At 34.9% G+C, this 25,000-nt stretch overlaps 1 protein-coding gene across 4 annotated transcripts in view; it reads left to right on the forward strand.

Annotated features, from left to right (window-relative positions):
- LOC135210896 (neural-cadherin-like) overlaps nucleotides 1-25,000 on the forward strand; it is a 481,919-nt gene that overhangs the window by 351,310 nt on the left and 105,609 nt on the right. For all 4 annotated transcript variants that reach the window (XM_064243833.1, XM_064243830.1, XM_064243831.1 and 1 more), the window contains exon 4: nucleotides 9,693-9,861. In XM_064243833.1, the coding sequence (XP_064099903.1) occupies nucleotides 9,693-9,861 (169 nt within the window). The remainder of the gene's footprint in view (nucleotides 1-9,692; nucleotides 9,862-25,000) is intronic.

Raw genomic sequence — 25,000 nt, forward strand, 5'->3', positions numbered from 1 at the left:
ATATATGAATAACTTGATCACGAAGTATATAAAACGTGATGCTATGTATAAATAAAGGTTTTTTCTGTTTGCCACCATGCCTCAGTAAGGGTCCGAATAGGACCGAAAGTACTCGGCCAACTCGTTTTTTCATTTTTTTCCTTCGTGGCAAAAAAACCTTTATTTATATATATAATATATATATATATATATATATATATATATGTATATATATATATATATATATATATATATATCTATATCTATCTGTGTGTGTGTGAACAGTAACCTATATTTCAGTAGATTTTTATTTTTACCATTTTTGAGTGATGGTCTTACATGTTTGTTCATTCAAGGGTTTAGTTAAGGAGCCTGTTACTCCTCTAATGCCCAAAATTTGCTCCAATTTAGAAAAATACTTCTTCTTAGCTCCATTACTGCTTTTCTTGTGGAAACATTGGACGACTTGTTCGATTATATGTGATAAGGAGAGGGGGCCATCTCATAAACTCATCGATTTTATCTCGCATTCTCCTAATGTATACACCAGTTTCTCTCTCTCTCTCTCCTTCCTTCTTCTCTCCTCTTCTCTCTTCTCTCCTCTCTCTCTCGCTCTCTCTCCTCTCTCCTCTCTCTCTCTCTCTTGTGGAAAGGGAAGGGAAAGAATGTAGGAGTATAAACCAGTGAGGAAAACATTTTCTTTCGAGGGAGAGTAGGGTAAATGTATATTTATCTTAAGCTTGATATTAATCCCAGGTCTGAGAAACTCGTAATTTCATCGTATTATATCAGTAGAAATCTTACTCGACTAAGTAAAGAATTTGAAGTAGAATCTGCTAATTTGGCGTTTTATATTTGGTGCCCTCAGGTTTGGCATGGGAACATACTTTTCAAATATTAATAATACCTTATGTACAGCTTTTATTTGAAGAATATTAGTAGTGTAAGATTGTGTAAGGTACTGTATTAGTTTACTGGCGGTAATATTGCTTACAAATTTATTTTATCAAGGTGTAAATATCGAAACTATGAATGTCATCTCTTACAGATGTGTCATCTCTTACAGTTATGGCAATTGAGTTATTACATCAGCCATTTATACGACTTTATCAAAGAACCAATCAGTCGGGCCATATTTTTTAAACAACTTTCCTTGCAGTTTGATTTTTTTCTTTGTGTTAATCTTGGAAAGCGCGTAAGCCAGGTGGGTTTTAGAGGTGCACTCACTTGCATTCTTTCGAATACCACAACTCGGTGGTCCAGGGGAACTTTATCTCTGGATTATTCTTGTGGAAATCAAAAGCCCTTAAATGATTTTACAAGAAGCATTATGTCATGGTTAAACTGTCAGTTTGATTGTATGTGTACATATGAACTTATAAATATCAAATACATTATTCTGCAGCTGATGTGTATTCCGTTATTTCTGTAGTTTGTGGTCGTGGGCGTTTTATTTACTCGCTTGTATCCTCGTCGAAGTTACGTTACGATAAGGCCAGCTGTGCCTTGACTTGGGAACCGGTCTTAACTTTCCATATTCATCAGGAACCATAAAGCCATTTCACAACTGTGCCATTGGCAGGAACAGGGAGGAGGAGGAGGAAAAAACACCTATTGATAAATTATTCCCATGCTGTCATCATTACCATCATCATTACTATTATTTTTTATTGTTTAGTAATAAGAATATACACTCATTCGTGTGTTTGTGTTTTTGGGTTTTAACAAACTTCAGCCAAAAGTATCGAAAAAACAAAGGTTGTTAAGGCACCCTATATTTCAGTAATAAACAAGAGCATTAAAATTCGTTGTGATAAAGTCTTCAGTGACGGTATGCAGGTACGACTCTGCAGTGGCAAGGTTAACCCGAATCATCTTAGAGAAGAAAGATCCAACCTTTCAGGGAGACAGAGGCATATCTAGAATCGGAATCAAGTGGTGATAATACAAGGAAATGTTTAACCTTCTTTTGTTTGTTAACAAAGTCCTCAAATGAATCGAGAATCTCCGTAGAATCAACGTAAACGTGATTGTTCTGTGCGAAATTAAAGGAGGATGGAGCGGACAATCTGATGACTGAACCGGGAGGAGGAAAGGGAAGGGGTGGATATTGACATGAAGGAAGCGTTTGGTCCCCCTCTTGAAGTATTGAGAAAAAGTAAAAAAAAATCTGGCGGAAAAGGATACAATTAGAGACTTCCAAAGCTTTCAGAACATTACAAGGAAAGAAGAAGTCACTGAACCGTTAATACCAGAAACACTCATTTCCGCACAATTCGTGGCATGTGGAATTGACGGCTTGTTTCTGTGAAGCTGCTTGATTAAAGGAGGAACTTTCTCGTTCAATTCAGTGGAACAGTGGCTGACAATCGCAACACTAAACATACACACATACTTGTGCGCGCACACACACACATGTGCATATATGTATGATATTACCAAAAAAAAAAAAAAAAAAAAAAAAAAAAAAAAAAAAAAAAAAAAACCACACGATTGAGATGCATTAGATATGCACTGTAGATAAATATGTGCTATTGACATGAGTAGTTTGGTAAAGATAGGCGGCATAAGAGACTGTATTATGTCATGCCACTATAGCTGTTAAATATTTGTATGAAATAGTGATTAGAGAAGTAAAGGAACAGATCATGAACTGTATGTTAAAGTTTGTTGGGATACGAAGAGGTGTCGTTAGTTGAGTGTGAAATGGCTGGTGTTTGCAGTGACAGTGGTCATCTTCACTGAAAAAGAGATACTGTAGAGCTGGTGTATTAGTGTGCGATTATTTGTTAGCGGAGGAATTTGAGTGAGATTGTTATCAAAAGTAAGGCTATGATAGTGAATAGTAACAAGGAAGTTGGAGCCATTGTTAATGTTGTTATTTTATTATTATTGATAGTGGAGGATAAAAAGTTCTTGATTGATATATGCATTTTGAAGTTTAATATATCTTGACTTTCAAGAGAGATCGGGCCTAGCATAAGAGTCAACCGAACTAAAGGGATTTAACTTTCTATTAATTACAATTAAGAATTATGTTTTTTGTTCATATGAAGTTACTTTTAATTCAGTTTACTTGTTTCCTGTTTTTATTTTTATCCTGTCGAATACTTAATGCAGTTATGGGACGAAAGCACTTTGGGACATCATTTACAATTGATATCTGCCATAACCTAACCTAACCATTCTTATCATACGTGTCCTTATCTAGCCGAAGCCACTGCACTCCGCTGCAAATCTTACATCCACCCCAATCCTAAGTTCTCGACTCCCTCGACTTGGAAGGGACTCTTGAATCCCTGGAGTTTGTTCCCGGTTCGAATCCAAGAGTTCTGTATATTTTTTCTTATAACTTTGGCTTAAGGATTGTGAAATTTTCCACTTTAGGTAAAATTTATTTGACCTGATAAACGGGACAAGGTATCATAGCTGGGTCTCAGGTTTATATGTGAAGCTAATAGCGGGAACTGTGGTAGTATCATCAACAACCTGATCATGTTTGGACCTGAGGGATATCAGTGGGATTATTCACATTGATACCTCAAGGGCGAAACTATTCTGTAGAGCTGGGCCATTGATTCCAGGAGTGGTATGGTTCTGGGGATAGGACTCAGCACTCTCCACAATTTGCCCATGATATGATTAGGGTAGGGATAATTGTATTCTTGTCAACTCACAGTCCCGATAAGCAGGTTTGGATTACACTTGAGCCACCCTAATTGTGTTGGTGTCATCCCCAGCTGGGTAGATTAGGGAATGAACATTTGGAAGTCGGCTCTTACTGGTGCTGATGGTAGAAGAATAAACTCAATGAAAGGCTGATGATGTGTTTTCAAGATTTTTGCGTTTATTTACTCTTTCTCCTTCATCTTTCGATCTTTATAATATGTAGTAAAAAGTTTAGCACCTCTGGACCCTTTGATGATACCCTTTTGGCGCAGATGACGACATCTGCACCCTCCCCTAACAACCTCTTTTTGGACATGGCTAGGAAATCCTCTAGTGTAATTACACAGGAATCCTATGCTCCAGCAAGGAGCAAAGAAAAATTCACCAAAAATGTATGTAGAATAGGACCATGGTGGATATGTGAAACTTCTTATGATGAGTAGTACTTGACCTTTAATGTGGAAGATTCTAATTGTGACATTTTTATTGTGTATAGAGCCATTGTGAAGAGGTGTGGCCGAGAGCCTAAGATATCATCTAAAGGTCAGGGAAAAGTGGCAGTAGATTCGTCCTCACCAATAGAAAGTAAAAAATTTAAAGCGTTAAAGTAGACTGCTCATTATATGTTTTTTCCAATCACTCTTACGGGAATGATATTTGCACCCCAGCTGATGTGTTCAGAAAAGAAACTTGTAAAAGAATTAAAAGATCAAAGTGTGATTAGAATTGCATCGAAGCCTTAGTTCTACTTTTGTATTTAATTATTACATTCAGCTCTACCTGCTTACCTAATGTAATAAAAGCAGAATGGTTATGTTTTAAGGTCGACAGTATATCCCAAGACCAAGGAAGTGTTTTTTGTTGTCTAGAATATGGTTATATGGCAAGCCTGTCACTTGTGTTAAGTGTAATGAACCAGAGCATGGAGTATGTTATAAAGAACCAAAATGTATACAATATGGGGCTTATTGTTCATCCTCTTCACAAATTTGTGATGTGTATATCTTGGAAAAAGAAATACAGACATTAAGTGTAACTAAATTCATCACATTTACAGAGGCTAAACAGAAAACATTAATCCAGTATGTTAGACTCATAGTATCCTTTTCTAGTATTGCTACTAACTGAATAAAAAATGTAAATGCTACCAGAGGTTGCCACTTTTTGTCATGTAAATGTAACACCAATGGTGAACTGTACTCCTACCATGCCTGTTTCTTCAGAGGGTGCGTCAGTAATTTCTGGCACTCCTGCCTCTTTGCAGGCTGCGTCGATTGCCTATGGCACAAATGCCTCTTTGGAAGCTGTGCCAGATATGCCTTGTACTCCTTGCTCTCAAGAAGCTGCACCATAATACATGGTGTGTCCACTTCTTTGGAGGCTGCATTAGATGTATCTGGCGCTTCTGTCTCTGGGCCTGAATTACCTCTGACTGGTGCTCCTGATGCTTCAGAGGGTGCACCAAGTGAGTCTGACGCTTCCATCTGCACCAGCCTAGTCTGCATCATCTGAGCTTGAAAGTCCCTTGATGAAGACGCTATCAAAGGTGCCTAACAACCCTGATAATGCTAGGGAGGTTTTGCCAACTTTGGCAGATTCCTTCTCCATGGAAAGAGCACCATCTTCGACCTTAAAACGGAAGGCAGCCATAAATAATCAGTATTCATAATGACACCCAACAAAATCCTATTAATATCCAGTCTACACTGCAACTGACAGTAGTGCAAATTCATTTGAAAAGGAAACTAGACTGTATGCTTTCGCTATTTCCATCTTGTGAAGTCTTCCCCACTAATAAATTTGAATTCCTTTTTATCAGCTACCACATCCCTTTGTTATTCTGGGAGATATGAATATTGGAAACCCACTTTGTGGTGATATCATTGCCAGTCAAAGAGGAAATTGCCTCTGTTACATCATAGAAAGTGAAAATGTGATAAATGATAGATTTACCAGGGACCATTTTCCCATAGTAATGAAAATTACAGGTAAAAATGTGAGTATTACATTACCAGATTGAGTTTCGAAAGGCACGAAAATGCACGAAAGGAGTCTTGGACAATTTTCATGTAGTTTGGAAGAGATAGAAAAATAGCAGGCAAATATACTCCTTGTCAACCTCCAGTTGTCAAGATCAAGTGTTGCGGAGTTAATATGTACTTAGTGTTATACTGTTTCAATGGATGTATTACCTCATTTGATACTTTGGTATTTTTCATTTGTTCAAGTACTATTCTTGTTTTATTGTTATTTTACTGATGAATAGTTCGTAGCTCAAACAACTATTGGGAACTCTATTCCATATGTTTAAGATTTCAGGCCTCTCTTGTCTACATACATTGTAAACTTTATCTCTTTCCTTAATAAACGCTCCAAGAAGAGGTCGATTGGAGGACTAAACTTGGGCATTTTTTTAGAAAAACTTTTCATTTTCCTATGTAGAATACAATTGAATATATACATACATACATATATATATATATATATATATATAATATATATATTAAGAATATATATATATTATATATAATATACATATATATATATATATTATATATTATATTTTTTTTTTTTTTTTTTTTTTTCAGATACGAAACTCCTTTTAAATTAATTATTTTTAGTTTACTTTGTAATATTACAGCGTCGGTAGCCTAGATGTTGTTACTCCAGTTGTAGTTAACTAAATTAAGCAATCCATAGTTCTGATTCGAATGTATGAGTTAGAATTACTCATTGTGTATTTATTTATATTCTTAAAAGCCTTCTCAGTCTAGTAAGATGAAAGATGAGTCCATTTGATTTTCGTTATGACTTAACGAACTGTAGTTTTGCTAGGTAGGGTACCTTTATCCAAACTTCTTCCGGTAAAATCATCGTCCACTACAAGTTTTGGTGACCGAAACTTTAGAAATATACACCGGCGTGAAAACTTTATTTCAAGTTGTATCTGAAGTTGATTATTTAATTATTGGGTGACGGGGTAAAAGGTAGTTTACTCTCTCTCTCTCTCTCTCTCTCTCTCTCTCTCTCTCAAACACACACATTAACCACAGCTTATGGTCAATTGCTTCTTCAGTGAGCCGTTTAATTTTCGTAATGTGTGAATACTGTTTTTCCGCCGTGGCCAGTTGACCCAGCTTCAGAAATGAAAGAAAAATTTAATTTAGATGAGTAGAAAAAATATGGTTCAATTAAGGAGGTTATCGACGAATTACCCTAATTGGTGGAAGCATACAAGTCCATTTGGTTAGTGTTGGGTCTACCAAATAGATCTCTCTCTCTCTCTCTCTCTCTCTCTCTCTCTCTCTCTCTCTCTGTCTAAGCATACAAGTCCATTTGGTTAGTGTTGGGTCTACCAAATAGATCTCTCTCTCTCTCTCTCTCTCTCTCTCTCTCTCTCTCTCTCTCTCTCTCTGTCAATTATATGCCAACATTGAGGACAATAACACTTAAATGTTAGCTAGAAGGCAAATTACATGTTCTCATGTATTCAGCGAACGCACTCGCAATAATATTGAATGTGAAATACGACTCAGACATACCATACATAACGAGCGCTATTGCAGACACTACGGCATTGCAAGATCATTTTTTATCGGTTATTATTTCTGCCTTTTATCACGACACGTTAGCCAGGTGATCAGAAACGTGCTTGTTCATTGTTTGAAGTCCCGTCCTGGTGCTGCAGTAATGAAATCTCTAGTTTGTGAAGGAAACGTAGAAAAACGAATATTACCGCGATGTTAGCGCTCGATTTTAATGTATTCAATTCTGTCAGAGGAATGTGAATTATGTGGTCAGGTTATTTTTGGCAGAGTATTATTGCCTGTATAACATGGATGCGTGCATGTATACATTTTGTGTATGTTGAACGGATATAATGTATTTTTTATAAGTCCTACCGCTAAATTTGCACTGGCCTTGTCAGTTCAAAATTGGTAGATACGTTTTTGTAAGGCGTAGATTATTCGACGAATCATCATTCGGACAAAGGAGTACTTGAGGAAACAAAGGGAGCCTTGTCCACGGCGATTTCTTTAATGACTATTGATTATTTTCTTTCCTTCTTTTCCTTTCGTACCGCCTTAGAGTAATATATGAGAAGGTTTTACTTCCCAATTGCTTTCATGACATGAAGGGTTTAAAAAGTTCAGATGGAATACCTTCAGAACGCTAGTGCCGGCGAATGAAGCGAGTATATGTTTCTTTCGACATTAATACCGGGAAAGGTACATTCCGTGAACTCTTTTAATTATCCTTTTAAATTTAAGGGCATTGTTCCTATCCACTTTGAAGATTTAGTACTGTAGAAAGCATTAAACACGCTATGTCGTCATTTACTTGCAGACGTAAACAAATACACATATGTACGACTGCGCCCTTATAACACACGCACATTAACGATAAATAAATAGATATTTACGTTGTTTTTGCTATTACTGGTAATTCCGTTGAAAAAAAAACAAGAAGACGATGATCCATACTTACTCATCTGAAGTTAAGGATGGGCTGTTATGCAGAGAACTTCCACAGTATTAGCTGCTTCACATTCTGGGTCTGAAGGTTCAACATTATTAGCTCATGAATATTGCCTTGCGCTCACTCTCTCTCTCTCTCTTCCCGGATATTATGGCTCTTCTTTTCCAGAATGGGTTGTGAATGGAGTATGGAATGGCCGCTGTTAATGGCTTTTGTTTGTAGGTGGTCACCTGTTGACTGGCGATAGTAGGGAGAAGTTGCGGTAAGAGTAACGTATTTGTAACTACAGGAAGTTCAAGAGAAATTGCATAGAGTAAGGTACTGACATTTCGTAGGGGTACCACTACGTAAAACAGCCAAACATCACCACGATAGCAGTCAATACTAAATTGATTGATGTGACCTACTGCATGTTCTGGAAACACTCCATATTAGGGTTAACGGCGATGTTGAGGTATATCATTGTGGCTATCAAAATTACAAGGTTCTGATGAATGTTATAATGTATCTGGTATATATATATATATATATATATATATATATATATATATATATATATATGTATAACCTTCCTTTTCCAGTGGGATGATGAACTTGCATCAAGTTGGACGGTGGCGTTACCCCTTAAGTGAACATGCTACTACGAAGCCTAAGCATTCATTGCAGCTCAATCGTACCTATTATACCTATTCAATTCGGATACTTGGGCTATATAAAATTACCCACACGAGGGTAACAAAACATTTGCTCTTTTCTAGGTTTATATATATATTGAACAGATATCAGTACGAATGAGCTGCAATGAATTCTTATGCTTCTTAAGTAGCATGGTCACTTAAAGCTCCATCATCCCACCGGGGGAAGGAAGGGCTTCTTGAGTTGTTATTCTTTCGGTTGCAAGTCTCGCAATGTTAAGCGCATCCTGAAACGTTTGAGAAAATGAAGAAGTCAAGAAGTCGTTGTGGTTCGCGAGGGAGGATGTTTCAGGTGAATGATGCCAGTAGATTCTATGCAATACAGGCATAATTACTCATGTATGTACGTGTTGCTAAAATGCAAGGTTACACAGAAAGTAAATGCTTTATAGAGGTGATACTGGGAAAGAAAGTTTTAACAAAGGATGAGAGTAATAATTATCAGGCGAATGCAAATAAATTTTGATTGCATGTTTACTAGATTCAAGAAATAAATAAATAAAAAAACAGTTTTGTAAGGTTTGCTATAACTGTCTCTCAATGTTTTTATATCTGAATTATTAATGGCTGCTGTTGCCACGCAGATCAGGTCTCAAATGTTTTCAACTCATCATTGAAAAGTGGGGTGCCTCAGTAACGGTAATCTGTAGGAACATTATTCATGTAGTCTGATAATTTCAGAGCCAATATTGACATGAAAGCTATGAAAAGTATGATATATTACTCTCTCGAGCATTTCATCACACGATAACCGCTTTACATCCTTAAAGTGAGTTAATACGCTGACGCCCAGAGACATTCAAACCTGGTTTTGTTTACTTTCACAAACGAGGCGTAAGTATTAATCGAGTTCTTCTGTCATACGTACAGGTAAGACTGGCGTCTCCCTCGGTCTTGGTTGCATCTGACGTCGTGTTCCGAGTGAACGACGAAGACCACTTTGGCATCGACAGGAGTGGCGTTCTTTACAACAAGAGACCTCTCGACTACGAAGGAACCAACGGACATTATTTGCTGAGAATTATTGCCGAGTACAAAGGTGAGTGCATGAAGGTGATGAAGTTGTGCTCTCTCTCTCTCTCTCTCTCTCTCTCTCTCTCTCTCTCTCTCTCTCTCTCTCTCTCTCTCTCTCTCGCTGTATTTGTGCGTGCAAAATGCCCATTTTTATGTATAATGGTGAAGTAATGGTCGTAAATTTAATGTCACTGAAATTAGTAGTGATTATTTTCATGTCTGCGATCAAGTGGCAATTGTACATTGCTTTATAGCTAATGGAGTGCAGTATATTTTGTTGTGCTTTGCATTGTCTGATTTAAAATATCATTTATTTGAAATACGTGTAAAATGTTAGCATTATATCTCCTGTTGGATTTGGAACAAAATTAATTTTCCTTTTACAAAAATGATGTGACTCCAACAAATAGCTGTTTTGCCAACCCAAAATTGGCTTTCATCGTCTTCCCTTTACAAACCAGACAACAAAAGTAGTAATAAGGCCTAACTGTGATATACATTGCATGAGTTACGTAAAGACTTCCAGTGACAATAATGCGTTACGACGAGTAACACAAACAAATATGGAAACTGCGCGAACGATTTTGTATTATTTTCCTGCCCCTAAAATGTGAGACTTTATCGTGATAGTGGCTAGATTATATGGCAAGTTTTAATTATCCTGAGGGATAAAACAAGAAGTACGCTACATTTCCAGAAATTGTTGGAGGTGGTGTTTCTCACGGGAGTAGTTGACTCATTCATTTGCGCGGAGCACAGAGGCCGAATTTCGCTCGGAAGACCAAGAAAGTGACTTTTTATCCAAAGACCATACGGGTGCAAGTGGGTTCTCGAAAATAAGCAGTCGTGAGGAAATTAACACGCTTATTTTTCTGTTGGAATTCCTTGGAGTGATTAACATTGTGTAAAGACTTAGCCAGCTTTGCGTCGTCCGCCAAAATAGAAGAAGAAATGGGTACTTTCATTTTCTTTTAAGAATGACTTTTAGTTTTTGCCTGCTGGCTGTGAGGTAAAGTTTTTCTTTTTTCTTTCTCTTTTTACCTTCACCGCCAACATATTTCCTAAATTGGAGTGCCAGCAGAGGCCGCTAGCACTAACAGTGTAACCGTGAGCACTTCTAAGCAGGTAAATTTCCTTTTCCTTTTCATCGTCTACATGCGCTATTATATATATATATATATATATATATATATATATATATATATATTATATATAAATATTATTATATATATTAATATATGTATATATATAATAAAAAAAAATATATATGTTATGTAATATATAATATATATATAACTTGTATATAATATATATTATATATATATATATGTATATGGTTATATATATATATGTAATATTAATAATATATCTATATATATGTAATAATTACTTTATTATTATATGTATAAATATAAATTATATTATTAATATATAATATATACTGTATATTATATAATATATAATATTATTATATTAATATATAATATATATTGTCCATTAATATATATGTTATTATAATTTCTATATAATATATATTTATAAATTATATATAATAATATGTATATTATATATACTTATATATATATATAGATATATACTATAATATATATATTTATAAGATATAATGTATATTTTAATATATAATTACTATACTATGATATATATTATAATATATTATATATAATATTATCAATCTTATAATTATCTTTATCTCTATGTCATATACGCTCATCTATATCCCTTATTATATATATATATATTCTAGTCCTTAATCCGATAATGTTCTTTCATCTATCTAGAATGTTATTTTAGTGCGTTTCTTCATTTATATATATTTATGCAACTTGCATTATTTTATTCAGTTCTATGGGGAACTGGTCAGCAAAATGGCTCAAGTTTATTTTTGAGGAACGTTGATACATCTTTTATGGGTACTTTTGTGAAAAGGGAGTCTACGTCTAGGCTGAGAAGTTTTACTTTATGTACGGGGATATTTGCTGACTTAAATCTGTTACAAAAGTCTTTATGTTTTATATGATTAAAGGAAATAGTTCATAAAAAGCGAATAGTAACTCGGCTAACCATTTTGAAGTTCTGCAGTTAAAAGCTCCAGCACACGAGATTATGCGACGGAAGGGGATGTTATCTTTGTGAGTTTTGGGGAGGCCATCGAAATAAGGTATGATTGATTGCTTTAAATTTTTCCAAAATTTCTATATTTTTCTTAATTTTATTGGGGCATTATGGCTCGTTTTTTTTTTCATTTTTTTTTATTTCTCTAGGTAGTTATATCATTTAAAAGTGCACTGATCCATTCTTGGTATCTCAGGATTTGTGTGAAACTGTTCTGGAAATCATGACTACAAAAATAAAAGCATGAGCGCCATACAGGGAAGAAATACGATAAAAAATAAACAAATATATGGTTTTTAAAAATCTTTTTTTGTATATTTTTATTTACTTTTTCCGATTATTTCACCAGCACCATTTTTAGAAAATGTTAATATCTATGTTCCTTGTACCAGAGCTCTCTGTCCAGGTTGTAAATCTGTGAAAATTAATTTTGAGTTTTTGTTTTTTCCAAACTTGTTGGGTCAACAACGTCCCATAACGGCCTTTTTACATGCATATATTTAACTTGATCTCCGTCTGTTTGGGTCAAACTCAATTTTCGACCTGTTCCCCAAGTCCGATGAACTTGAAATTTTGCTTGGTTACTTAACCCCGGTACCAATTCAACCTATATGAGTAGGTCAGCAGTGACGTTTATTGACCATTGAGTGACATCTCCCAGTATCTCAGGATTTGCATGAAATTCTTCAGATTTTTATACCTTCTTTGACTTGGCTCGACAGGCTACCACTTTCAATTTCGTTGGCTACAATTATAAATTGGTGAGACTTTCTGATAAAACTAAAAAGTATAATAAAAAAAATAGTTAAAACACGCTTTTATTAGAATGTACTAAAAAGTAAAAGATTATTTTTTGAGACACTAGGATTTTCTTAAATTAATCCTGTCTACAACAATAAGGGGGAGAGGGGCTTGGCAAATATCGAAGGAAATGCTTCTAGAAACAAAAAATATATTACTTTTTTTGTAACATTTCCCTCCATGTTTGGCGACCACGCTTTTATGTTTGCAGACAATATTAATTGTAAGAAAATCCTGGTGACTCAAAAAATTATTTTTTTGTTCTTTTTACTGCATTTTAATAAAAGCGTGTTTTAACTTTATTATTTTGATTCCACCTTGTCTGCATGATTTTGAACAGAAGTGATTTTTTGCAGTTTGTTATTACTTGTTACCTACTTAGTCCTACCCTTATAAGCTTCACGACGAGTTTAAACGTTCGATTACAAATTGCCATATTAATTGTCAAATGATAGAAGATTCAGTAAAACTGTAGTACGCCTTTCATATAAAATGCCGTTACTATTCTGTCATGGAAATTCGTCACAATTTGCAATTCAGATTTCGTTTTTCCAAATAAGAATTTACTACTTGTTGCTAATTCACAAGTGGTATGTGTTATAAAGAGAAATATTCCGCCATAGGTATCACCTTTAGTATTATGCTTGTGTAGTTGGCATCATAAAAATCACGCAGATAGCCAGCAGTATCACCCTTGTATGTCTAAAATAACACTGTTACTTACACCCTCAACAATTCATCAGTTTCAAAATGCATAATTGAAACCAATAAAAGATTTTGAGAATTACGGAAGAAAAAAATGACCGTCGAATAATGCCTTGCTTCCCTCTCTTTGGCAGTTGCTTTTATTCTTTCGTCGGAAGACGAAGAAACAGGGAATGTATTGGCGCTCTCGTTAACAGTAGCTTCCAGTGAGCTATTCAAGTCCCTTCCACTTTCAGCTTCTTGCTCTATTTATGCCCTAATTCTGCTTCTTGCAGCCACCAGCTGGTGCCTCACTTTTCCCTCCTGCAGTTTGTCGTTGGGAGGAATTGTGTAGCTCTTCTTGGAATCCCGCCCGGAATATTTTTCTTTCCTTGATGCAACAGTCATTTCGTACTCTCTCTCTCTCTCTCTCTCTCTCTCTCTCTCTCTCTCTCTCTCTCTATATATATATATATATATATACATACATATATATATATATATATAATGTATGTATGTATATGAAAATATATTTACATATGTACTACATATAAGAGCATCTTGCCCTGTCGAAGCTAATTTGCTATTGGCATACAAAGAGAATGTTACACTGCGTTTAAAAAAAGAGAAAAAGAACAGGTAAAATCCCCAAAATTTGATCATGATAAAATGTAGAGTAACAGGATAGCGGTTCCAAAGATTTAATTGGTTTGGGTAAGGGAGGCATGTACAAGGTATCAAGGGGAACGGTAGCTTTAAGAATTTAACAGTTCGCATGAGATGTAGCAAACCCGATGAACAAGTTGGCCGACAGACTCCTTTAATGGTTATGGAGATTTTTGATCAGGGCTGAATGAGTTGCTGTTCTTCAAAGTTTCAAGAATCCTGTGGCCTCTGTGAGTAGAGAATACTGTTGGGTGTAGAGGATTAGCAGTAAGAAAGTGGAAATGATTTAGTTAGAAGATACTGGAAAGTTTTGATGACCAACAACGAGACTGTTTTATTTATTTATTTTTTTTGTAACATAAATTGGATTTAGATTTCCTTGTTATGGGAAAATGTTTCATTTGCCATAATGAAAGTCTGCAATCTGAACCATAGTAGAAGAGACAATTTTGGCTGATAACCGCTCTTCCTAAAGTCGATGGATAGGGAGCATTTGTGGTCAAATCAGGCATTAGGAGAAAAATGTATGACTATGACAAGTCACACAAACTTCTGTAATCAAAATTGTGCTCTAATTAACATAAGGTGTAATAAGAATATTAAGTAGCGGGCACCAACGAACAGTTCCAGGGAATAAGTGAAGGAAGAGGAAAAGGTAGACGTCTAAGAAATAAGAGGAAAGGTCAAAGGGTTCAAAAAAGAAAAAAAAAATTTGAGTTCATTGCTCTTATAAAAAAGAATTTTAAAAATTCTGCCATGTTGTTCTGTTCCATGAAATTATGGGGGTGACATCATTCGGACTGGAACATTACAAAATTGTAATCAAGATGTAAGTGGAAATATCTTTTTCCACATATAATGTAGTTATATGTTGCGTCAGGAATTAAAAGAAAACAGCGCAATTAATGAGACATATATGTTTATGCATTGATGATTTACGTTATTATTATTATTATTATTTTATCGCAGTCATCCTATTTGACTGGCTGATTGTTATAGTGTGGGGTTCCGGGTTGCATCCTACCTCCTTAGGAATCCAACACTTTTCTCACAATCTAGTTTTTCCAGGTTCCTTTTCAGGGATCTTAGGATCGTGCCTACTGTCCTTATGATTATGGATACAATTTCCACTGTCATATCCCACATCCTTCTTATTTCTGTTTTCAGGTCTTGATACTTATCAATGTTTTCTCTTTCATTCTGATATACTTTGGTGTCCCATGATATGGCGACATTAATGAGCGATACTTTCTTCTTGATTTTGTCAATCAAAGTCACGTCTGGTCTATTGGCCCGTATCACCCTATCTGTACTGATACCATAATCCCAAAGGATCTTTGCCTGATCGTTTTCTATCACTCCCTGAGGTTGGTGTTCGTACCACTTATTACTGCAAGGTAGCTGGTGTTTTTTGCATAGGCTCCAGTGGTGGGCTTTTGCTACTGAATGATGCCTCTTTTTGTACCAGTTCTATGCAAGTGCTGAACATTCGCTTGCTATGTGGGTAATGATCTCGTTTTTCATATTGCACTTCCTGCGTATGGGAGAGATGTTATTTCCATATATTGTTCTTATCTATTGGTCTTTGGACATAACTGGTTCTTTGGGCCTGATGTTGTACCGCTGTTAGCATACCTTCTGTTTCCTTCTTGAGTTCTCCCTTCTGTAGCCATTGCCACGTTTCATTGCTGGCCAAGTCTTTAGTCTGCCTCAAGTACTGTACGTGCATTGGTTTGCTGTGCCATTCCTTCGTTCTGTTTGCCATTCTCCGGTCTTTGTATATTGCTGGGCTTTCATCTACTTTTATCAGTCCTTCTTCCCATGCACTCATGAGCCACTTGTCGTCACTGGTTTTCAAATATTGCTCCACTGCTCTGGTCTCGATGTTGACGCAGTCCTCTATGCTTAGTAGCCGTCTCCTTCCTTCCTTTCGCGTTATGTATAGTCTGTTTGTATTTGCTCTTTGATGTAGTCTTTTGTGTATTGTCATGTGTTTCCAAGTTTTCTGGTATATGCTGCGGAGTTCAGCCTTTGTCCACTCCAGTGGATGCAACCTGTTTATATGGAACAAGCCCACATAGGCCATTGACTTGAAATTCAAGCTCCCAAAGAATATGGTGTTCGTTAGGAAAAAGTAAAGGGAAATGCAGAAAGAAGAGATCTCACTTAATAAAAAGAAAAGCAAATAGATTAATAAATGAATAAAAATAGATTAAAATTCAAGTAGGGTAGTAATGCACTGCATCTTCGCTTGAACTTCTGAAGTTCCAATTGCACGGCATCCTCTGGGAGGCTGCTCCACAGTCCAACTGTGTGAGGAACAAAGGACCTCTGGAACTGAGAGGTTCCATAGCGAGGCACTTTTACTGCATATATCGGTGCTGCTGTTCAGCGAATCCGGTTACTCTCGGGTCTCGGCAGATAAAGCGGATCAGCGATCATTTGTGAATGTGAAAGCTCTCTGTTAAAATACAAGTCATAACTGCTACTTATAGGAAATAGGAACTTGCTACCACGAACAACTCTGCCTAAAAGAGATAAATACCTAGCAGAAGCAGTCAACCACTCCGGAGAACATGTTTTCAGGATAAAAGTGACATAGCCACATAAGTTCAAAAAGGCATATATTGAAGCAACTCTTTTGACCGACATCCAGAATATGGGTAGTGTAAAAATTTACTTCATTATTAAAATAGTATCAAGCAATACCTTCCTTCTCTTTTTAAAACTTGTTTCTAACATATAACGACCTTTTCTGCCCTCTGCCTAGATGATTTTTATTTCACTAGGAATAAGAGTAAAGATGTTTTTATAAAGTTTAACTATTCTATTTTTCAGTCACTGTAGCTCGGTTTCTGTACGAACTCGGGAAATACTAATATTATTTATCAACCAGCTAAGTCAGGTATAGCATGAATAGCAATATAGAATTTACCTCTGTGTGGAGAGATATTCCGCAGGATATCAAGACAGTGAAAGTAGACATCGAAGTCTTAAGGTTAACGCCAGTGATATTATTGCCTGTGGAGTTTTATTGTCAGCCCAGTAAATAGAAAAATCTGTTGATGATGTCTGATAAAACAGATTTTTCTACAAGTGAAACATTCGTAGCCACTTTTTCTGTTATTCTGTTACATGTCGTGATAAAAGTTGTTTGTAGCAAAATGTTATATATAAAATATGTTAGTCTGAACTATGCTGCGGGCCAATACTGTACTTGACTACGCAGCAGTTATTTTTCACTTTTTTAACCCTCGACTTTCACCTTTTTCCATTTCTTTTCTGAGCGCAGCGGGATTGTCTCTCTCCGTATACTATACAGGCTTCCTATCCACTATTTCATCGGGTAGTGATGACTTTCACACCCGCTGCTGACTCAGGTGCTAAAGAATATCGCCGAAAATTTGTCGAAGCAAACTGTTGCTTGGCCTTCAGTCATCGCCCCATCTCTTCGCGATCGTTTCGTGTCAATTCCGGTGACAAATTTCTGCGTTCTGCTCTCGTCCCCTCGTAACCTACAACTCTCTACAAAATAAATTTTCGAGTTTTCTTTTCTCTTTCGTTTTCGTTTGTTTTTGTAGGTATTTCTATTATTTTTCTACGTAAACCGACCGTATTTATTCTATTCTTATTGTTGTAGTTTCAAATATATAAGTGGCAAATAAAAACGAGTCGCCCTGTATTTTGTTTTTCATTGACAAGATTTTTAATTGGCTCACACAATACACCCCAAATAGTGAGTTGACATGGCCAATGTTTTACGTTAAATCATTTTTTATTTTTCCCATCATCGCATTGATATCTTGTTTTTATTATTTACCGTCAATATTTAAATTAACACCTTAGCCCGCCATGTACTTTGATGTAGCATATCAGTGTCAAGTTTTTTTTTATGATTTAGTTTATAACCAACATATAAGAAAGCAAGGGAGGACGTACACTGTATAACATATGGAATAATAATCAAATAACAGAAGAAAAGATTTAGTGTATCTAAAGTCGTGAAAACCTAACAGCTGCCGTCTGAATCACTTTAAAGAGCAATATTTATTGAAAGAACCTCGCTGAGATTATGATGTGAGGCACGATTAAGATTTGGAGTCTACGGCTCACTAATTTATTTACAAAACACTCACATAATTCAAGGGATCGTGCGAGCCGCAATGTAGCTTCTGACCTATGGCTGGTAGAAAGAAGGATTAAGTATTTGGGCTGCTCTATGAGAAAGAGGCCGTGCTTGCTTAAGGCCAGTGCAATCAAAAACAGCAAAGATTAAGTACAAGCATTTGTGGTAGTTCACAGAGAGAAATCTACCCGTAAAATGTTACAGGACATTGGACTGAAGACCATACATATGTATTAGAAAGCTGGCAGAGCAATTAGCTATATACAGTGGTGATAATAAAAAAAAAAAAAAAAAAATGTGACAGTAATGAAGATATACTATGTACAAAGGTTCGTGCGAGAGACGTTGTTTCTTTCGTCCGCGTGTTTTCTTTCACGGGTTCCTCGTCACAGGATAACGGCGGTCACAGTTTTAGGTGTGTGTAGGCCCACCCACGTGGGCGCTACAGGATTTTGTTGGATGACTGAAATGATGTTTTAAATTGACGGTCAAGTCTTGGTGGGTTTTGTTTATGTAAAGTAATGAGATTTTGCTAATACATCCTTTGTTTTGTTTTTTAAGTGAATTAGAGCTAACCAACGGTGTTTTAACACTGTTGGGAATAGAGGAACTGTTTTAGACTGAGACTGATTGCATTAGATGTAAATAAGAAATAAGGTGTATTTTTGAATGAATTCATAGCCTCTGGATCGCACAGCTGGTCATGTGTCGAATTAAGTAGTTGTTGTATTATCCACTAAGATATCAATTTAAATTTTCCATATGAAATTATTTACGCAAAACGCTCTCAAAGCTCTATATATATATATATATATATATATATATATATATATATATAATATATATATATATATATATATGTGTATATATACTATATATATATATATATGTGATATATATATATATATATGTGATATATATAATATTATAGTATATATATATATATATATATATATATATATATATATATAGTATATATATATATATATATATATATATACACCACACACACACACACTATATATATATATATATATGATATATCTAATAGGAGCCCTAAAAACACCAAAATGGTGTTTTTATGGGCCCTATTAGATGGACTCTGTTGTTACAGAATGTCAGTATATATATATATATATATATATATATATATATATATATATATATATATTACACACACACATACATATAAATATTTTTAGTTTATTCATGATTGGAAAAAAAATTCGTATCTTGAATATGTGCCTGAATATTTTACTAGCCAAAATGGCATGAAATTGCATACCAGGCTTTCTCTGAAAACAATACCAATAGGTTAAAAGATAAGATAAAGGAAAATGAGCCAAAAAAGAATGTAGATCATGCAACACTCCTTCTATATATGTGTATATATGTATATATGTATATATATATATATTATATATATGTATATGTATATATATATATATATATATATATATATATATATATATATATATATGTATGTATGTATGTACGCATAATGTATAGATAAAGCAGAATATATGAAATTAGTGAAAATGCACAAGACTCGTTATTAATACCAATCCCGGCACATGTAAAATGTATTGTGAATCAAGAAAAATGGAACCCAAGGATTTGGCACCTACGATGACCCAGCTACCACAAACAGCGACAGGTATTTGAAAAGATGGTATGTTGATCTCCTCATCTTCTCGACTATTCCCCCCCCCAAAAAAAAAAAAAAAAAAAAAAAAAAAAAAAAAAAAAAAAAGAAAAAAAATGATATAGAAAGACAGCTTGGATGAGGAATATTTCCACACTTGTCACGAACAAAATGAAATGTCTGTAACTGGTTCTATTGTCACACTAAAGTTTACGATGAAAATGAAAATTTACCAATAGCTCCCAAGGCGGAAGACACATCATATCCTGTCTTTTTCTTCTGTTTTAAAGCTTCATTTTCACTTCAGGAGTAATCGTTTTATTTAGAGTTACCAGAAGCAAAATGGAAAAGTAACTAACTAATAGGCCAACGAGTTTAAACAGTCGAGTGATTGCCGGAAAGTCGTGTAAAGGCATACAGTTCATAACAGGGGAGAAAGAAGGTTCGAAATCTAATGACCTGCCTTTGTACTGACGGCTAATGATGATCGTGATGATGATGATATGAAGTGCTTTTGATGATATCTGACTCTCTCCCTTTCTGTGCGACATGAACAATCTAAAAGTGCATTGACGTTACTCTTTGGTCAGATGATTACACGCAGATCGATGCAGTGAAACTTTGGGGATGTTTGGCTGTGATTCTCTCGTAAATACGAAATTTTTGTTTCTGCTAATCAACCTTAACGGTTGGCGGACTGATAAATGACATTTAACGTTCTCTTTATAGTAATAGAATGGCAGATTGGGTTTTAAAAGCCAATTAACAGAAATGCATGAGCACTTCCAATTGTTTAATTGACAAAGGACCAATTTAATGTCATTATTGAGGAATAACAGAATGCTTCAGCTAGCAGTATTTCAAATGGGGACTTTGATTGAGCATTTATTTGTATAGGCACTTGATTCTAGGGTCGTTTTTGTATGTATAATCACATTATATGAGAGAAATGTCGGTTTCTCTTTTGTGTACATGAGCCTATTGAAATTGGTATCTACTTGCACTATTAGATATATTTATTAACCTTTTACGTTACTACATCAGCTTATTTTGATTAAACGTTAATCGTTTTTGGAAAGTCTTGAATGAGTTTGCTTGTCCTTTCAATTCTGCTGGAAAAAGAAGGAAAACAACTTATTAGAAAATAATTAGTATCGACATTACGAGCATCCGTCGAGTGGCGCAGGTGGCTTCAGTCCTCCTCGCGTTGTTTTAATCATCAAAGTTCTTGCAGAAGAGACGGGGCCCTGCTTGGCCCAACTGCTTTATAATGAGCGAGATGCATTATATATTTTGTCTGGAGCTGCTCTCTCTCTCTCTCTCTCTTCTTGCATTAGTTCTCTTGCGTTAGTCGAATTATACATTGCGACTCTCTCTCTCTCTCTCTCTCTCTCTCTCTCTCTCTCTCTCTCTCTCTCTCTCGTAAGTAGCCATCTTGCTTGGTGAGTCGTACCCGCGTGAAGTCAGATTAATCAACAGATATCACAAGTTTAACATACGACTAGAATTTGAGAAATATCTAGAAGTGTTCGTGAACTATCGGTGATAAGATTAGTGTGAAAATAGTAGGATAAAGCGTCTTCTAAGTTAGTTTATCAAGTGTAATACTATAAATCAGAACAAGATGGCAGTAAGTTCCAACTGCGGGAAGAGGTGGCGTAATTTGGCGTGTCTAGCAGATTCGCAATACGATGAGGTAGCAGGAAGGGAACTGGCATTTCTCATCTATGAAATCAGCAACAGTCCTAACCAAAAAGATACAAAAGCATTCATAGATATATTAGAAGGATATAATCCTTCAAACTGGAACAAATCTAATGAAAATATCTTGAAAATAATTGAAGAAGTTCCAAATAAAATCCAAGTGGTCAAGAGACTCATAAAGAAAATATACATAAACCAACATATTCCGACAAAGAAAATGAATAAGGTGAATCTTGTGAATATCCTAATTGATGCATTAGGAAAAAGAATGCCAAAAGCATGCAAACTGTGTAAGGTTTGGTATAGCATAGTCAATCCACAATACCTAATCAGAAAATGTGCTGCATGCAACATTCCGACCCATCCACAGTGTGCTGAGGTAATACAAGATTTGAGAAAAGATACAAGAATTTTTTGTTCAACATGTCTATCATGGATAGACAATGTTATTAAATCAAGATTGAATGTACAAATAGTTGAGGATGAAGAAGAAGAGGAAGAGGAAGAAGAAGAAGAAAAGAGAAGAAGAGGAAAAAACGGAAGAGAAGTAAACAAAAATGAAATGACAGAAAAAAATAAGGAAAACAAAGAACAAGATAAAAGTATGGATGCAGAGATACTCATTGATACTACATATGAGGCAATAAAGCAGCATACCTACGAAGACTAAATTACGATATGACAACAGAAAAGCAAATCCCGAAGAGGCTCTACCCAGATCTATACAATGACGGGAAAGAGGAAAATATAGACAAGAAAGACAAAATCTGCAACCTTTTGAAAAGAGGGAATTGCAGATTTGGAGAAAGAAAAGATGTTACTACAAACATCCTAAGATATGTCAAAACTATGAAATATATGGTAAATGTGCATACTTAGATGGATATGGGGATGATTGCAGAGATCTGCATCCAAAATGTAAAAAACCTAAAAACCTAAAAGAAGGAAAAGGATGTAAGTTCGACAAAAAATGCAAATATATGCACCCTGTAGCCATGAATCATAATCAAATAAATAACCAACCAAGTAATAAAATCCAAAATAAGAAAGAAACAAATAAAGAGAGAAATCAAGAATATCAGGTAAAAGAGAAAAGCAAACCACCAATGAGATATGCAGAGGTGTCAGCAAAAAATTTCAAAGCATCAGCTCCGAAATTCTACTCAAGAGATAATAACTGTATTTATTATGCAAGAGGATATTGCAGAAACGGAGAAAATTGCAGATTCAGACACAAAATGAATAATTATGATGAAGGAAGATCAAATATTATGGAAAAGTTGGATTTTTTAATGTCAGAATTTCTGGAAATGAAAAAAAGAACAACATACCAGAACAGGAAAGAGACATGGGAAAATCCTTATTCTACCAGTATTAAATGAAGGAGAAAACACGCAAACCATCATAGTGATGAATGCGCAGGGTTTAGTTACGAGTAACTCAAAAAGAAAAATAGAGTACTTAGAAGAACTAATCCCAAAATGAAAGAAAATAGATATAATGAAATATAATGAAACTGGTATTCCCAAGAGACTGGGAAGGATGATCAAATAAAAGGGTTCCAAACTTATAGATCAGATAGAAAAAATAGGAATCAAGGAGGAACCGCAATATATGGGAAAGACAAAAAACAAGGAAAAATATATGAGAAATATAGTAACTCAGAATGTGAACTAATAGCGGTAGAATTTGAATCTGAAAAATTGATGAACATAGTAATATATAGACCTCCTAATACTAAAGAGTTTGACTTAATAATTGAAAAATTGGATGATATATGTAGAAATCACAAGGACTGGGACTATTCTCCATCTGGTGACTTCAACTTTCCTTTCGTAAGAATGGAAAGAACGAATAGGAGATTGTGGTTGTACTTATACATATAAAAAAGAGAGTAATAGTAGTGCAGAAGATAAGAGGCAATTTGAAAAGCTATTAGATATGCTTCTAGAATACAACATTCAACAAATAAATCACCTGCCAACAAGAAAGGAAAATACTTTAGACCTAGTATTTGTGAACGAGATGAATTATGTTAAAGAAATAATAGTTTATAATGCAATATTTCAGACCATAATGTCATAGAATTAACAGTTCATTCCAAAGCAAGTGAAAATAGAGATAAGCAAGAAATGAAAAAGTGGGAAGGATATGGAAAATACAACTTCTACAGTAAAAATAAAAAATAAAAAAATGGTCAGAAATTAATGAAGAATTAAACAAAGATTGGGATAACATTTTCGTAAGTGATGACCATAAGGGGTAAATACGGAGATATTATATAAAATATTGGAGAAAATAGTGGAAAAATATTATACCGAAGAAGAAAAGTAAACATCATTCATGCATACCAAGAGACAGAAGGATCTTGTTCCAGAAAATCAGAAAGTGGAAAAAAGGTCTTGCAAAAGAAAAAATGCATGGAAAGTTATAGAACTAAAAAGTAAGATAGAAAATGCAGAACAAAAGATTATACAATCAAAAGAAAATGAAAAACGGGACTTGGAAGAAAAAACCCTATTAAATATCAAGCAAAACCCCAAGCTATTATACTCATATGCGAAGAAGATGAATAAAAGAGAATAGAAATAGGCCCTCTGAGAATTGAAGGGAGATTAACGAATGAACAAAAGGAAATTTGCAACATACTGGCAGAACGATATAAGAGAGAATTCACCCCTAGAATAGATAATGAGATAATGATATAGAAGTAGGGATGAAAATAGTGAATATTTAGCTGACATAGATATTAATGAAGCTGATATTGTGCAGGCTATTAATGAAATTAAAAATGGAGCTGCTGCAGGGCCTGATGGAATTCCTGCTATTTTGTTAAAGAAAGTAGTTCATTCTATCGCAAAGCCACTTGCAATATTATTAAGACAAAGTGTAGATACAGGCAAGATTTATGAGGAGCACAAATTAGCATATATTACCCCTACTTTCAAAAGTGGATCAAGACTAGAGGCAAGTAAAATATAGGGCCTGTGAGTCTAACATTACATATTTTATGAAAAAAAAAAAAATAAGTGTATGAAAGGGTAATGAAGAAAAATATTATGAAACATTTCAAAAAAAATAAAAAATAATTTGTTTAATAAAGGACAACATGGTTTTTCGTACCCGGAAAAAGTACACAAACCCAACTGTTAGTCCACCGTGAGAACATATTCAAAAATATGAAAAGCGGAAATGAAACAGATGTGGTTTATTTAGACTTTGCAAAAGCTTTTGATAAAGTAGACCATAATATATTAGCGAAGAAAATTAGAAAACACAATATCGTGGATAAAGTAGGAAGATGGTTAAAAGAATTTTTACACAACAGAAAACAGATAGTTATTGCAAACGACGAGAAATCGGATGAAGTCAAGGTAATATCCGGTGTGCCGCAAGGTACGGTGT

This window comes from Macrobrachium nipponense, chromosome 4, assembly GCF_015104395.2.
Source record: "Macrobrachium nipponense isolate FS-2020 chromosome 4, ASM1510439v2, whole genome shotgun sequence".
Taxonomy (NCBI): Eukaryota; Metazoa; Arthropoda; class Malacostraca; order Decapoda; family Palaemonidae; genus Macrobrachium; species Macrobrachium nipponense.